The following is a 14,473-nucleotide window of genomic DNA, read 5'->3' as shown; positions in this document are numbered from 1 at the left end:
ATGTTTTAGTTTTAGGATGAGAATAATGCTGTTTTACTTGTTGCTGAGCAGTGCTTGCATTAAGTCAGAGACTTGCCAACTTCTCGTGCTGCGCTGTCAGTAAGGGGGCTTGGGGTGCACAAGGAGCTGGAAGGGGACAGAACCATGACAGCTGACCCAGACTGGCCCAGGGATGTCCCCAACCATATGGCTTCATGCTGAGCAATAACGTGAGAGGAGTTGGCCAGGGAGGCTGCCATTGCTCAGGGACCAACTGGGCATCAGTCAGATAGTAGTGGGAGTTGTATTGTTCATCACTTATTCTTTCTATTGTTGATGATTTTTGATTGTTTCTCTTTCCTTTTCTTGCTTTTGTATTAAGCTGTCCTTATCTCAGCTCATGAGTTGTTTTTTTTCCCATTTTCAGCTCATTTCCCATTTTTTTCCCCCATCCTACTGCGTGGGGAGGGAGTAAGCAACTGGCTGTATGGTGCTGAGCCAGATTAAATCACAATGAGTTGGAAAAACAATATAGGCCCTGAGTCAGTGTGGAGGGCCCAAGAATCCTGAAATATTCATGAGCTTCTTTGAAAATCAAGATGTACAATCTTGTTTAACTTGGTTTTGAATGCAGCTATATTATTCTCTCCTTCCATTTGAGTAGATTCTTTTTATTCTCCTCCCCTTTTCCAAAGAATAAAATCCAGTGAATTGTTAATAAATTATTAATGCATCAACTTGTCTGTCAGTTCACAAGCAAGCAGCACATCATGTGCACAGAAGGCTTTTTTTTCCTTCTTGCTTTTCTCCCTTTCTTCAAATGCAGCTGTTAGAGTAATTCTTTTGTTATCCATCTTTCAGGGAAAAGAAAGAGAGAAAGGGAAGGAAGGAAGAAAAAGTAGGAAGGAAAGAAAGAAAACCAAAAGGGAGCAACTTAAAAGAAAAGTAATTGCGCACCAGCTAAATATAACACTGCTGCAACTGCCAGGAGCTACATAAGAAAATCTCCTCCTTGGCCAACCTGCTCTTTGCTTTGAACTCCAGTATCTTTTGTAACTTCCTGGAGGCAGTGTGAGTGATGACCATTCAGGCAGCTCTGATTCCCTGCTAGTGCTGGTGGCTCGGTAGTACATCTCCCTCAGAGGCTGAGGAGACCTCCAGCAGTGGCTGCATCTTCTAGCTTTGGGGATTCTTCTTTATTGTCCATTTTGTAGTGTTTTTATATTTGCCTTGCTTGAACGTGTTCTTCTGGGAATTTACTCTATAGTCCAAACTGGTTTGGGACACTGGCAGTGTTTTCCTGATGGTCTTCCTTAGTATTATCCCACTGCATCTAGTTAACACATACCAAATAATTCCTTGTCAGATCTGATGTTAACCACTACTGAATATTTATTGCAGGCTGCACCGTGTGTTCTCCCCCTTGGTCAAACCTTTTTGCATCCCAAGTGGTCTGTTTGACCGGGGATTTTCAAGAGGAACCAAAAATAGTTATGGGGGTGACATGTCCTGAAGAAGGCAATGCTGACCTCTCTGTGTGAACAGGTGTTGTGTGCACACTGAACTGTCACATCCCATTAGCACTGTTGGATGTGACTCATATATTGGCTGTAATGTGAAAAGTATTGTGTTTCCCACCTCTGGAGGGCACAAAGTGGTGACTGAAAGAGAGTTGTTACCCAAGGTGCCTGCATGTCCTACCATCCCTATGGGTGTGCTGAGCCTGGGCATGTTCGGTACTGGCCGTGGCAAGACAGCTGGGGCTCTCCTCCCACCTCTAAGGCCACTGTTTGCTCTCCTACACCAGGTGGATTGCTCCTTCCTTCTGCAGCAATTTTAATTTTTCTCTGAGGGATCCATTTTTCACACTTGGTTGGTTGTCAGTACTCAGTTCTGTTTCCTCTGAGGTCCTGGAGAGAGGAATTACAATGAACACACCAAGCCTACAGAGTGCTGAGCTAGTTTCTATGATAAAAATATGATAAGAGAAAGCTCTTCTTGGCTTTATTCTTCACTTATGGACTGCTACTGATTTCCAGAAGGGCTCCCATCCTTTTGGTAAAGTACCAACATATGTGTGAATGCATCTTGTTTGAGATGTCAGGTCTCTGTTCTCTAGGTTGATGTGAGAGGGTTGATGTGAGCCCCGTGGCTGCAGCGTGGAGGCAAACCCAAACAGTCTGAGGTGCATGCTGGCTAGACCATTCTCCCACACGTTTTCAAGGAGAAAAGAGGGGGTTGCACAATGTGTAGTTCCATCTGCTGCTCAAAACTAATATGTAGAGAACACGTTGGAAGTGGATGGCAAGTGTCAAGGAAAAAGCACGCTCCAAATGAGGCTAGGAATGGACCAAGAAAGGCTTAGGTGCAGAGTTGGTCTCCAGTCAAGCTGTTATCACTGGGCTGCTTGCTCTGTGTTTCCAAGACAGGCTTTGGGGTGATGAGGAGCATTATGAGCCGATTTAAATGCAAAATGGGTTGAAGTTGGTGTGTTTCACGTCAGGAAAACCTGTAGGTATGCAGTGTTGGCTGTGCATTGAGTCTATGCGAGTGTTTGATAACTTGATCAGGAGCAGGAGGGTCAAAACAAACCAAGAGAAATGTCTTCAAACAGTGTCTTTGAAGGTCTGCGAGGTGCTGAGGTGCCCTCAGCTGTAGCACTGCCCAAGTTTGGGATTTTGCAAGAGGTCTTTGCAGCTCCTGTGATGTAACAACTTTAATTTTGAACTTATTTCAAATTGGAATGGGAAATAAACCATAGAAAAGTGAAACTTAATGTTAAATGAAAGCTTGACTTCTTGGCTTCTGGGATAAAGGCAGAATAGTCTGTACATGTGGATGCTCTCTCTTGAGTGGTTTGAGCCCCTCCAGCTCCACTGAGCGACTGCAGCTCCGGCCTTGCAGGCTGCTGCACATTCCTGCTAGCACTTGCAGTGCTAACACTGCTCCCCAGTCCTGCTGCAAGACTTTAAAACTCAATTTTAAATGACCTCAGCCTGTAAGCTTCATCAGACTGCAAAGATAAGCGATGAGGTTATTACATTTTTTGGGAGGGTAATTTTCTTTTTTAAGGAACAATCTTTAAAAAAAAAAAATCTTTCAAACTTTCTTTCTTTGTTTCCTGAAAATGTTGTGGGTGGGGTTTTATGCTTCTTTTTTTTTTTCTTGTTGGCAATTGGGTGACCTATGAAATACCATAAGCAGCAGAAAACATTTATCCAGTGACAGCCTGAGGTAGCACAGGCAGCTCTTAGCAGGTTTATTTTCATTATTACAGCAATTTTAGGGCTGCATACTGCAATTTGCACTTGCAGTGAGGTATTAAATTGAAATTACCCCAGATGTAATTGTCACACAAAATAATTCTGGACATGGTGGATTTAATGCTTTTCCAAGCTGTGGTTTTTATTACCCAAGCAAGTGCCAAAAAACCACTTAAGCTGAAATCTGCTTTCTCAGGAGCCAGAATGTGTAGCTGTTGTTAAAATGGGGGGGTGAGAAGCAGGAAGAGGGCCAATGGGAGGAAACAAATGTCGTGTAATGCAGGGCGTGCAAGCAGCAGTGTCCATTGCCTATGCAGTAGTGGCAGCGCAGTCATCCATCCCATCTTTGGGATGTTACAAGCCTCATTGAACAGAAGTTAGGGGCGAGTCATAGAGCTTTGGATGTGCTTGTGAATGAAGTTTTAGTGCTTTCTACTTGCATGAGGTCTAATTGGGCTGACGCAGCATGTACAAATCTGGAGTTTTAAAGACAAGTTGCCTTGCACAGGGAGCTCTCAGCACATCGCTACGGGCTCAGCTGGTGTGCAATATCCCCAGCTCTCCCATGAGTGGCTGATACATACCCTGGAGCATTATTTATTAGCTTCTTAACTATTGTAGTAACGTATTGATGGCTCGGTATTTTCCACCCTCTTTTGCTCTTCTCCTGAAATAGCTTCTCTTGTTAGCTACGCAGACTCCCCCGCCTCGTACTGGAAGTGAGTGGAAGGACACACAGCTCAAAACAGCTGGGAGATAATTGTGTATAAATAGCACATGGAGAACGAGTGGTACCGTCTGTCACTGCAGCTCTGCAAAGCAAGTGAGAGCCTCTCCCATGCACAGAGCAGCAAGAGCAGTTTGCTTCTTGTGATGTCAGGTTGGGAAAACTCAGCTGCAGTGCATTGCTGAGCAATGCAAGGGGTCAATGAGATGAGTAGCTTAGAATCATTAAGGTTGGAAAAGGCCACTAAGGTCAAGTCCAACTGCCAACCCATCCCCACCATGCCCACTGACTGTGTCCCTGAGTGCCACATCTCCACGTTTCTTGAACATTTCCAGGGATGGTGACCCCATCAGCCAACCTGTGCCACTGCCTCACCACTCTTTTTGAGAACAATTTATTCCTAATATCCAACCTGAACCTCCCCTGGCACAACCTGAGGCTATTATTTCTTGTCCTGTTACTGTTATGTGGGAAAAGAGGCCAACCCCACCTCACCACAACCTCATTTGAGGTCTTTGTAGAGGTCAATAAGGTATCCCCTGAGCCTCCTCTTCTCTACACTGAACACTCCCATTCTATCAGCTGCTCCCTGTAATGCTTGTGCTCCAGACCCTTCATCATCTTCAGTGCCCTTCTCTAGACACACTCCAGCACCTCGATGTCTTTCTTGTAGTGAGGGGTCCAAACTGAACACAGCACTTGAGGTGCAGCCTACCACTGTCAAGTACAGAGGGATGATCAACTCCTTAGTTCCGATGACTGCACTATTTCTGATATACAGAAGGGCATGGCCTGGTGCTGGTTAGTAATTCAGAAACATATTTGCATCTCTGAGATGTAGCTTTGATGGATGAAGGTGTTGCCACATGGAGCAATGTTATCAACATTTCTCCTGCATGCAGAGTGGGCGTGCACCTTTGGGGTCCTTTAAAGATGGACATTGCATTATAATTGGATGAATGATGATTTTTTGGGAGGTTGGTGACTGTGTAGTTATGAGAAATATGGCTTGGTCAAGCGAAGACATGATTTGGAAAGTGTTTTGAGTAAAACAATCAGAAAGCAACAACTGAGTTAGTGTGTGCTGGAGAACACTCTGCTCTTCTTGTGTTCATGACATCCCACCTTGGATTTCAGCACCTGAAGGCCCTTTTCCTCTTTCTCTCCCTAGGTGTACAACTCTGCGCTACCGCCAGGATCTCCCTCCCACCAGCATTGTCATCACCTTCCACAACGAGGCCAGGTCTACTCTGCTGAGGACCATTCGGAGGTGAGCTCTCTGTCTCCTGAAGCATAGTTGTAAATGCTTTTAGAAAGGGTGAGTAGGCTTGAGCTTTCTGTGAAGAAAGGCAGAATGCTGCAGAACTCACTGCAGCAAAGTGAATAGACCCACCAGCTATGATCACAATTACCAGGGGAAATTAGCATGAAATTTGGTCTCAGAGAAGTAGGTTTTACAGAGAGGTGCTCAGGAAGCAAATAGTTGTGCTTGCTTTTCAGGGTCTAGTATTGGGCTCTCTAAGGGGAGAGGCAAAAGATTATTACAGAGCCTGGAATAACAGCTTTTAAATGCAGCTGGGTACCAGTGCTCAGCTCTGTGCCGTCCCTGTTGCCTAGGGGTGGCCATCATTCTGCAAATCTCTGCTCTGGTATTGCTGCTTGAGCTTCTCCACTGAGCCATCCAATGCCAGAAAGGCTTTACTAATTGAGAAGCTCTAATAGTACACATGCAGACAAGATTTTCAAGGATGGTTTCTGTTCTCTTCTGGGTGCACTTTGGAGTGCTCTGGGAACGTGGCCATTCTTTAATTTGTCAGTTTGTTCTTGGCTGGATTTTGCTGTAGTGGATTAGAGACAAGGCTTCATTTTCACTGCAGACTTTAAAAATCAGTGTTTAATCCCAGCATGTGCCTTGCTGCAAGCTGTCTTGAGGGGAGACGTAATGAAATGTGTCCATCACACCTTCAAGAGGCCTGTGTCCAGGTCTCAGCTGGATCTTCCTTTAAGGAAAGCTGGGATGTTCTCTGCTGTCTGCCAATAATGAATATTTTACAGGTGTGTTCCATGCTCACATAGTGAAGACTTGGTTAGCAACAAGCTGTAAGCTCTAAGGTCATGTAGATACATAGGGGTAGCTCTTGTTTGCCAAGATTTCAGCCCTGCTGTGTTCACCATCATATCTTCAATGAGCGCTCCTCTAGAAGCAGCATCCATCCTCAGGTGGGTGCACTCCATGCCACAGGCGAGTTTGACAGTCCTAAAATTGAATTCCTGCTTTGCTTTATGGTTTCCTGCCCAATCCCATCTCCTTCAATTCACACTTAATAACCTATTACTGCTTTCTCTGTTTAGGGTGAGTGGATTTTGGGTGTGCACAGCACTGACTCTTTATATTATGTACCAGCTCCTTCATGCTGAACTTTTTCTTTTAGATTTACAGTGCCCTGCTTTGAGCTATCATCTTCCAGACTCCACTGTAATAGGGATGGTAAGGCAAAGTCAAGCACAGTCTTCTAGAGCATCTATAATGTGGGAAGTGTGGGGACAGACTTTAGTCTCGTCTCTCCCATACCTTGGCACTTCATTCTCCTGGCAATTATGATCAGGAATGATGCGGCCACATAAGAGATGTTAGACATTATGCCTGGGTACCCCCTGCCTCTCTGTAGTTGCCATGCTGTGCACTCATGAGCAGGCCTTTAGGAAATGGCACTTTTTCTCCTAGTCCCTGTGGCTTGGAGATGACCTCCCAGCAACAAGTTTTCCTGTTTTCTTCCTGGAAGCAGCACTCTGGGATTTGCTGTGATCCCTCCAACCCTTAGTAGCAAGTATTCCTCGTGACGTGGCTCCTGCCCTGCTCCCCTCTGGCCATGACTGTGCTTGTATTGCCATCTCTCTGCCTATGCTTGGACCCAGCTGAGAGTTCATCTGCCTCTTCATTCTCTGTGGGTTCATTTGCTGTGCCTTCTGACTGATTTGTAGAAGCAAATGCTTAGTTTAATTAGGTCTTCCAGATAACTCCATCCCACGGTGGCTGTAACAACATGGATCATTTTCCATTGGCCAGACAAAACCAACCATGTCCTCCTGTAGCTGCTTCATGCCTTTTGGAACAGTTTGTGATTAAGTAGCTCAAAACACTGCCAATCACTGCATGCAGTAGTTGTCCCCATTCTCATCACTACATCTCCATGGTGCACTCTTCATATAACGTAGGTGACAGGTGAGGAATGGAGAGGTGATTGTTGGCAGCTGGTGGAAGATTTGGGATTACACACCTGGTTTCCTGAGTGAGTTAAGTTTCCCCCTCTGCTACAAAACGAACGCTGCCTATTAACCTCAGTTGCAGGAGGAAGGAATTGTGCCAAGGGTGATCGTTGGGCTTGTCCAAACCAGGGCGCCAGGGAGCACTTCTCACAGGACCATGTATAAAGAGGAGGGATGGTGCTATTCCTATGGCTTAACTTGGGATCCCAAAAGCCCAACACGCACTGAGGCTGAGGTGCATAGCAGGTTCCATGGTTGCACTTGGCTCCTGATAGGGATGGCAATGCTCTAGCCCATGACGCAGAGATGCCAGCATGCAGCCCCTGCAGCAGCCCTTACACCAGACACGTCACAGGCGTTTGCTACACTTTGCTGAGGAGCCATTTGCGTCATCCAGACTGCTGAGAAAAGCCAGCGGGCTGTGTGGAATAATGGATTAATTAAAGGTTTCCTGATCTTTTCTCTGGCCATTTGCCAGTTGGAAGAATGAGAAAAAAACAACAAAAGCTAAGCTAATGGTATGCCCAAATCTCTGCAGATGATGTTGTCAGCATCTGTGAATGTGTATGCAGCTATGCTTGCTATACCTGGAAGTGCCCAGGTAGTAAGGACTGAGTATCATAACACAGAAGAGAACTGGCCAGAGGGAGGTGAATAGTAAAGTGGTTCTTCACATTTGTGGAAACTACTGCTGGGTTCTTATTGGAGCTGCTCACTTTTGGAGTGACCTCGAGTAAGTCTCTTATTTTGCATCTCGTTCAGTTTCACCTATGTCCAGCTCTGAGGCTCATTGCATTAAAGATGGTAACTCTTCAGTTCCATGGAGTGGGACTGCATGGGTAAACTCCAGGAGGAACGACAGGAAGAAGCAGCCATACAGAGACCCGTTTTAGGGATAATTTCAGTGTCTTTTTCTCCTTCTCTCTCCACCCTTCTCCACTGAGGAGATTGATTTATTCATATATTTATTCCTCAGATTTGCAGCTGGAGACCTCAGAGCAGGAACAGGGAGGCTTCATTATTTACCTTGTGCTGACAAACCAAAGCATGTCCTTTGGCAGGCGTCCCAGTGTGAGTGCTGTGAATACCACATCCAATATTTAGATCCCTAATTAGAGGGTAGAATATTACACCTGTCACTTTCCTGGCACTTGCAAGAAAGAAGGGTGATGCTCTGCACCACCAACACCTCACTCCTGCTCACGTGCAGATACCTTGCCTGCATTCCAATGCTCTCAAAACAGAGAAAGAGCAGAGCCAACATCTCCTTCCTCCAACAGCATGTAGCACTGTACAGATTCTGTGCCATAACTGAAGTAAGGCTGATTAAAGGAGCAAAAATAAGCCAGGTGTTTCTCAGAAACTGTATAATTAGCACTTTAGGGTATTTTATTTATTTATTTATTTATTTATTTTGCTTAAGCCCTGGACTTTTTTTTTTTAATTTGCTAATCATCTCTCACAGTGACTAAGTACACAGTGCCAAGAGCACTTTTACCTTTTGATGTTAACATAAGAGAACTCTTGAATTTCAAAGAGTGTGGTGGGTATTTGAAAGAATAAAATGTGAGAGCTGCAGTGTAATCAAAGCTCATTATGGTTATTCTTGGTGTGAAGTCTCTCTACCTCCATAATTAGTCATTTTCAGTTATTGAAGCAGTTCATTTTGGTGAGCGTTTCCTCTCCGTGCTCTCGTCCTGATTTTGATAATTGTGACCTTTGGTCCCTCCAGGGCTCAATTTTACTCCCAAAGGCTTTCTCTCTGTTTTTCTCCCTTCTTTTTTTATTTTTCCCTAAGTCCCACTGTGTTGCCATGGAGAGAATTAACAGGTTCAGAGGTTAATGTCCACAAGCCACCTCTGCAAAGCAACTAGTGTTTTGGGTGACCAAAAAAGAAAAAAAATGTCAACCTTCTGTCAGAGAGTTTGAACCGCTCTGTGAAAACACTTTTTATGAGTCAAGATGAGATTTGCATGGTAGCTGTTTGGAATGGGAGTTGCTGGATCTGATGCTTGTCTCTAGGCAGACTGGAAAGGATCTGAACAAAATGTTGGGGAATTTTTTCACTGAGAGAGCGGTGAGGTGCTGGCACAGGTTGGCCAGAGAGGCTGTGCATGTCCCAGCCTTGGAGGTGTTCATGGCCAGGTTGGATGGAGCCTGGGCAACCTGAGCTGGTGCCTGATTTAGTGGTTGGCAACTCTGCCTGTAGCACAGTGTTGGAACTGGATGGTCTTTGAGATCCTTTCCAACCAAGCCATGCTATGATTCTATAAGACGCTGAGGAGTAGAACTGGATATGATTGTGAAAACTTAGTGTGAAACTCTGTATGGTTACAGCTGCATAATATCTGCTCAATCCACTGAAACAAAGAAAATTTCCATACTAACTTTGCAATAATTCAGCAGAGAATCCGTTCTTAATGGGTTGAATAAGCTTAAGCACTAGAAGCCATGATTTTTTTTTTTTTTGAGAGCGGTTTAAGAAAGAAAGTATTGTGCACTCGAGCTCCACAGAACTTAAAAGCTGTTTTGATTTGCTAGAATATCCATCACTGCAGCAAATCTACCTACGTTTGATTTCAAGGAGAAGAAAATCTATAAATAATGGAAGGACTTCAAAGCACTATAATATTGCCTTGGGATTTTACCCATATAAATGCAAAAGAAAAAGAAAGTGCGCACACACACACACACACACAAAGGAAGATAAAAATATAGAATAACAACAACAAAATCAAAGCTAAGCAAAGTTCCGTGAAGTAGAAAAGCTGGTATTAAGTTTTTAAAAATACCTTGTAGACTGTCTTTAAAAAATTCCCATAATGTCAAAAATGTGAAGGATTCAGTGTCTCTGTTTTCCAGTCCTTGCTGAAGAAGGTAGAAAAAGTGATGGAGATGTGAATTTGGCTTTGCTGGAAAGCCATTTGGGGCTTCAGATGGCTTTGGACATATTGGAAAGGGTGGTAATGAGTCCAAAGCCCACAGAAATCACTGAACATCAGGTCCCTTAAAGCTGTGATAGATCTCTGGAACACACTCTTCAGAGTTTTCTTAGTTGGGCTTTAGGATGGTGTCACTCCTCCAAATCAATTGAATGGGATTAATCACACAGGGAAAACAAACAGAGGCTTCCACTTGACTAACTTAAGCTGGGGTGATCCATGCTTGGAAGATGCGTTCCATAACTAAGAGGTAAACTTGCTGGAGTCCCACATTTTAGATGCCTGCAGTTAACTGGAGGAGATCTCACCACCCCGTGGCACCCTTTATGGAGACTGCATGAAAAATAAAAGCAGGTGGTGGTCAATGGCAAAGCCTTCAGCTGTGAAACCTGAAGCATGTGAGAACTTAGTTTTGGGCAGGGAGCCCCAAGGTGAGCTGAAGATGCCCAGACAGGATACAGTGGTGACCACCACTGCTGAAGGTGTTGTGCACAGCATTAGGGGCACCCTCTCCAATGTATGGGATGGCAACCTGAAGAACAGGGTTTGTCCCAGGCTGCTGGCACTGCAGGCACTCCTTGAAAGCTGTCCCTACTGGTTCTTCTTTCATAAATGGGTGCCCTGGGTAATTTTTCCAATGCACCAAATACTGCTAAGTGCTCAGATCTGCAAATACAGCCCAGTGTAGTAGCTTTCATTGACTTATCCTCACAGGCATCACTTCCCTGTAGAGTTCACCCCCACGTTGCACTTCTGATAGCCAAAGCTGCTTAGGAGGCTGGGTGAATGCAGGCTTTGGATATTCATGCTACTCACTCCTCCTCACTTCCACTCTCAGCAGGAGGTTTGCTGGCTTTTTTACAAGGCTGCTATTTTTTTTTCCTGCAGGTTTCACCAAGTTAGGTTTCCAGGCAATCAGTGCTTGTTAAATATTCCACTGAGCGTGATATTGCTCTCCTGTCTCTCCCTTGCTGACTCTCAGCCGTGGTAATTTGCTGAACTCAGCTGTCACATATGGGGATATATATATATTTTTTTAAATAACAAACCTATTAATAATAATAATTAAAACACACTTGACAGGTGGGAACAGCACATCTAACTGGCTCTGTGTGCCCTAGCTTTCCTTCCCCTCTCTCCCCCCCCCGAAACCTTAATGAGAGAAATGTCTGAAGTGTGGGAATTAGCGGACATGGTGGTGATGGGGTGATGGTTGGACTGGATGATCTTAGAGGTCTTTTCTAACCTTAATGATTCTATGTCCAGGTCCTGAAACTGGATGAGGCTGAGAATATGTTTCCAGAGTCACTGCGGGGAAAGTAGTTCTGGGCTTGGAGGTTGTCCTGGTTTTGGCTGAGATAAGGTTAACTTTCTTCATAGTGGCTGGTGTGATGGTGTGTTTGAGGTTTAGGAGAAAAACAACTTTGATACACATGGATGTTGCACTTGTTGCTGAGCAGTGCTTGCATGCTTGCACAAAGTCAAGGACTTCCCAACTTCTCTTACTGCTCTGTCATTAAGGAGCTGGGAGGGGACAGAAATAGGACAGCTGCCCCAGACAGCCATGGGGATGTCCCATACCATATGGCACCATGCAGTCCTTTTGATGAACGTTCTTAGGTGTCCAGTGCTGTGAGACCACCGAGGTCCCTGTTTGTTCTGCCTTCTGCAGCACTCCCCACTGGGGTCTGGAATAGGAACACAGTTTTCCAGATTCCCCAGCTTTTTGCTGGGGCTTGGGAGCCTGAAAAGCTGGGGAAACCTGTTGATAAGTGTTTGCATGTGGCAGTGTCTGGTGTTACCAATATCCAGACACAGCATTTAAGAGATTTTGGGAAGCCCAGAGGGCAGTGCTTCAAGAGCTCAGCCTTAGCCCTTGATAGCAGGGGATTTTACGTATATATAGTTCTGCTGACTTCTGTGCTGTGCTAGAAAGGGGAAGATCAGGTCCAGTCATTTTAATGATAATACAAAAAAATCACCTTGATATAATTAAAGGAAGGTTGTAGCTTTCAGACACACCTTGCAGTGACTGTACATGTGGAGGGAGCTGTGGACCACATCCTCCCGCTTTTCTTTCACGGAGCTGGAAGGCTACAACTCTGCTCTTATCCTCTCTGCAACCCTTGAAGCACCACTATGTCAGTGATAAAAACAATTGCCCTGCCATAGCTGTGAGCTGTGTCATGATGTTTTTAGCTGGGTTATTTTATCTGTGTTGGCCTGGCTGGCATTGGGCACTGTGTCATTAAACCAATTAGAGGTATAAAGGTGACAGAAAGCGAATTGGGTGCAACTTGCATGTAGATGAAGCCTCTTCCTCCAGGTGTTCTGGGCTGCTCTCTTTTGCTCACCATGGTGATAAGGGTGAATCCCATCTATTTCCCAAGAATATCAGATGCTAACCTGTTGGATTAGGCTGTGGGCAGCTGATAGCTTGGCAATACAGGTTACTGAAGCAGAAACCAGTTTCTGGGTTCTCTCTCAATACTCTTTCTAGAACCACAAGCCTGGCCATTCCTTTGCAAAGACTGATTCCCAAGCTCTTCTTCCCCATCTTCTGGGCTGATGAGTTGGTCAAACACTGCCAAAGATTTTTCTCTCTTTGTCTTTTAGTGTGATGAACCGCACCCCAGTGCACCTCATCCATGAAATCATACTGGTGGATGACTTCAGCGACGATCGTAAGTGACCCCTTGTTAGAAGTGGGCTGCCCAGCTGAAAGGGGTTGTGTGAGGTCCAGATTTTTGCTGAGAGAGTTTGTTGCAAAGAAAGGAAATTTAAAGCTTTGTAGGTGTGGATAGGAAATCCTGTTGCCCCACGTCTGCATAGCTACGTGGAAAATTCAAATTCCAGACGATTAAATTTGTTCTAAGGACAGTAATACAGGAAAAACACATGACAAATCATTTTTATGCCTAGTAGATGTGAATCTGATCCATACCTAGCTGTACTGTGCTGAAGGTATGATTGATCTGGCTTTCAGCTGCAGCCAGGAGCAATTTTGGGCTCATATCACTGGCATTTGGGCATGCATCTGCTCCCTCCATCTTTCCCATGACTATTTGGCCCCCAGCATATACTCTGCACACATTTTTGTAGGTGGCCAGAAGTTTCTGATTGATTTTCACTGCCGTAAACAGGAGTGGAATAGGATTTTCTTCATGAGCTGCCAATTTCTGAAATGCCTCACCTATAGCGCTGTATATGACACAACCCACATCCTCTTGCTGCTTCCTGCTGGTTAATAGGTGACTGCTGTGAAATCAGTAGGTCCAGTCTCCAGCAGAAGTCCATAGCTGAGGCCGTGTGAGCTCTCAGGGAATGACCCTGGTTGTCTTCAGCTAAAGAACTTGATGGTGTGATGAGCAAATGGAAGACCCAGGTGCAAAGTAAGAGCTCAAAAAAAAAAAAAAGTCTCAGGCATGAAAAGGATAAGGTATTACACGTTGATTGAGTGGACTGTTGCTAAATCGGTACCACCTTGGAGGATGTTAGGAACAGATTTCACAACAGACTCACTTACTGGCTGTCTATCTATCAGGCTGGAGTTGATGCCTTGCCTGAAAATCAGCCAGAACAATGGCCAGCAGTGGCTGTGGTGAGTTTGAGAGCCACTCCAGCAAATTGGAGGCTGAGCTGGGCAAGTCTGGAAACTCTTTGCTGCATGAAATCAACTCTTCTTAGCTGTCTTGCATCTGGCCCCTTCTTTTTTGTCATAGTCTGAGCCTCCTAGTATATGTTTTGCATATATTTACATAAGATGTATGTATTTGCATAATATGATATAAACACATGGTCAGTTTTCCCTGCAATCCACTCTAAGCAACAGGTGCTTTTATCTCATGCCCGGTGATGACTTATTTCTCACCACTGTCAGCCTCTCAGAATATTCTGAGTTGGAAGGGACCCACAGAGGTCATGGAGTCCAACTCTTTGACCTTTTGTTCATTGGAACACAGTTGTTCATCATGCAGTTGGCACATGCATGTGAGTTCCCACTATCCCCATCAAGTTTCCATTGTATATGTAGTAAAATTCTGCTGCCTTTACTCTTTTGCTGCATGCAGATAACCTCAGCTCCATGCGTAAGTCGTGGTGGATACTGGTACGATGATGTATCTGCAAATAAAAGATTGCTGGAGTAGGAAAAATGTGTTTGGAGGTGCATGCATGGGGTGTGAGTTCAGAGTGCTGAGCTGGGTGTTCCTGCCCATGTACTCAGTCCAACTCCTGCTCGGTCTTCCTCTCCCATGCTGATGGAAAGTCAGCCAAGGAGCGATGAAGGCAGCTGC

At 44.9% G+C, this 14,473-nt stretch overlaps 1 protein-coding gene across 3 annotated transcripts in view; it reads left to right on the top strand.

Moving 5' to 3' along the window:
* GALNT14 (polypeptide N-acetylgalactosaminyltransferase 14) overlaps positions 1 to 14,473 on the top strand; it is a 65,902-nt gene that overhangs the window by 31,436 nt on the left and 19,993 nt on the right. For all 3 annotated transcript variants that reach the window (XM_085218871.1, XM_085218870.1, XM_019613452.2), the window contains exons 3-4: positions 5,141 to 5,239; positions 12,795 to 12,862. In XM_085218871.1, coding sequence (XP_085074997.1) covers positions 5,141 to 5,239; positions 12,795 to 12,862 — 167 coding nt within the window. The remainder of the gene's footprint in view (positions 1 to 5,140; positions 5,240 to 12,794; positions 12,863 to 14,473) is intronic.

This window comes from Meleagris gallopavo, chromosome 2 (assembly GCF_905368555.1).
Source record: "Meleagris gallopavo chromosome 2, MGAL_WU_HG_1.1, whole genome shotgun sequence".
Taxonomy (NCBI): Eukaryota; Metazoa; Chordata; class Aves; order Galliformes; family Phasianidae; genus Meleagris; species Meleagris gallopavo.
The sequence above is the reverse complement of the archived record's forward strand: the minus strand, read 5'-3'. Positions and strand labels throughout refer to the sequence as shown.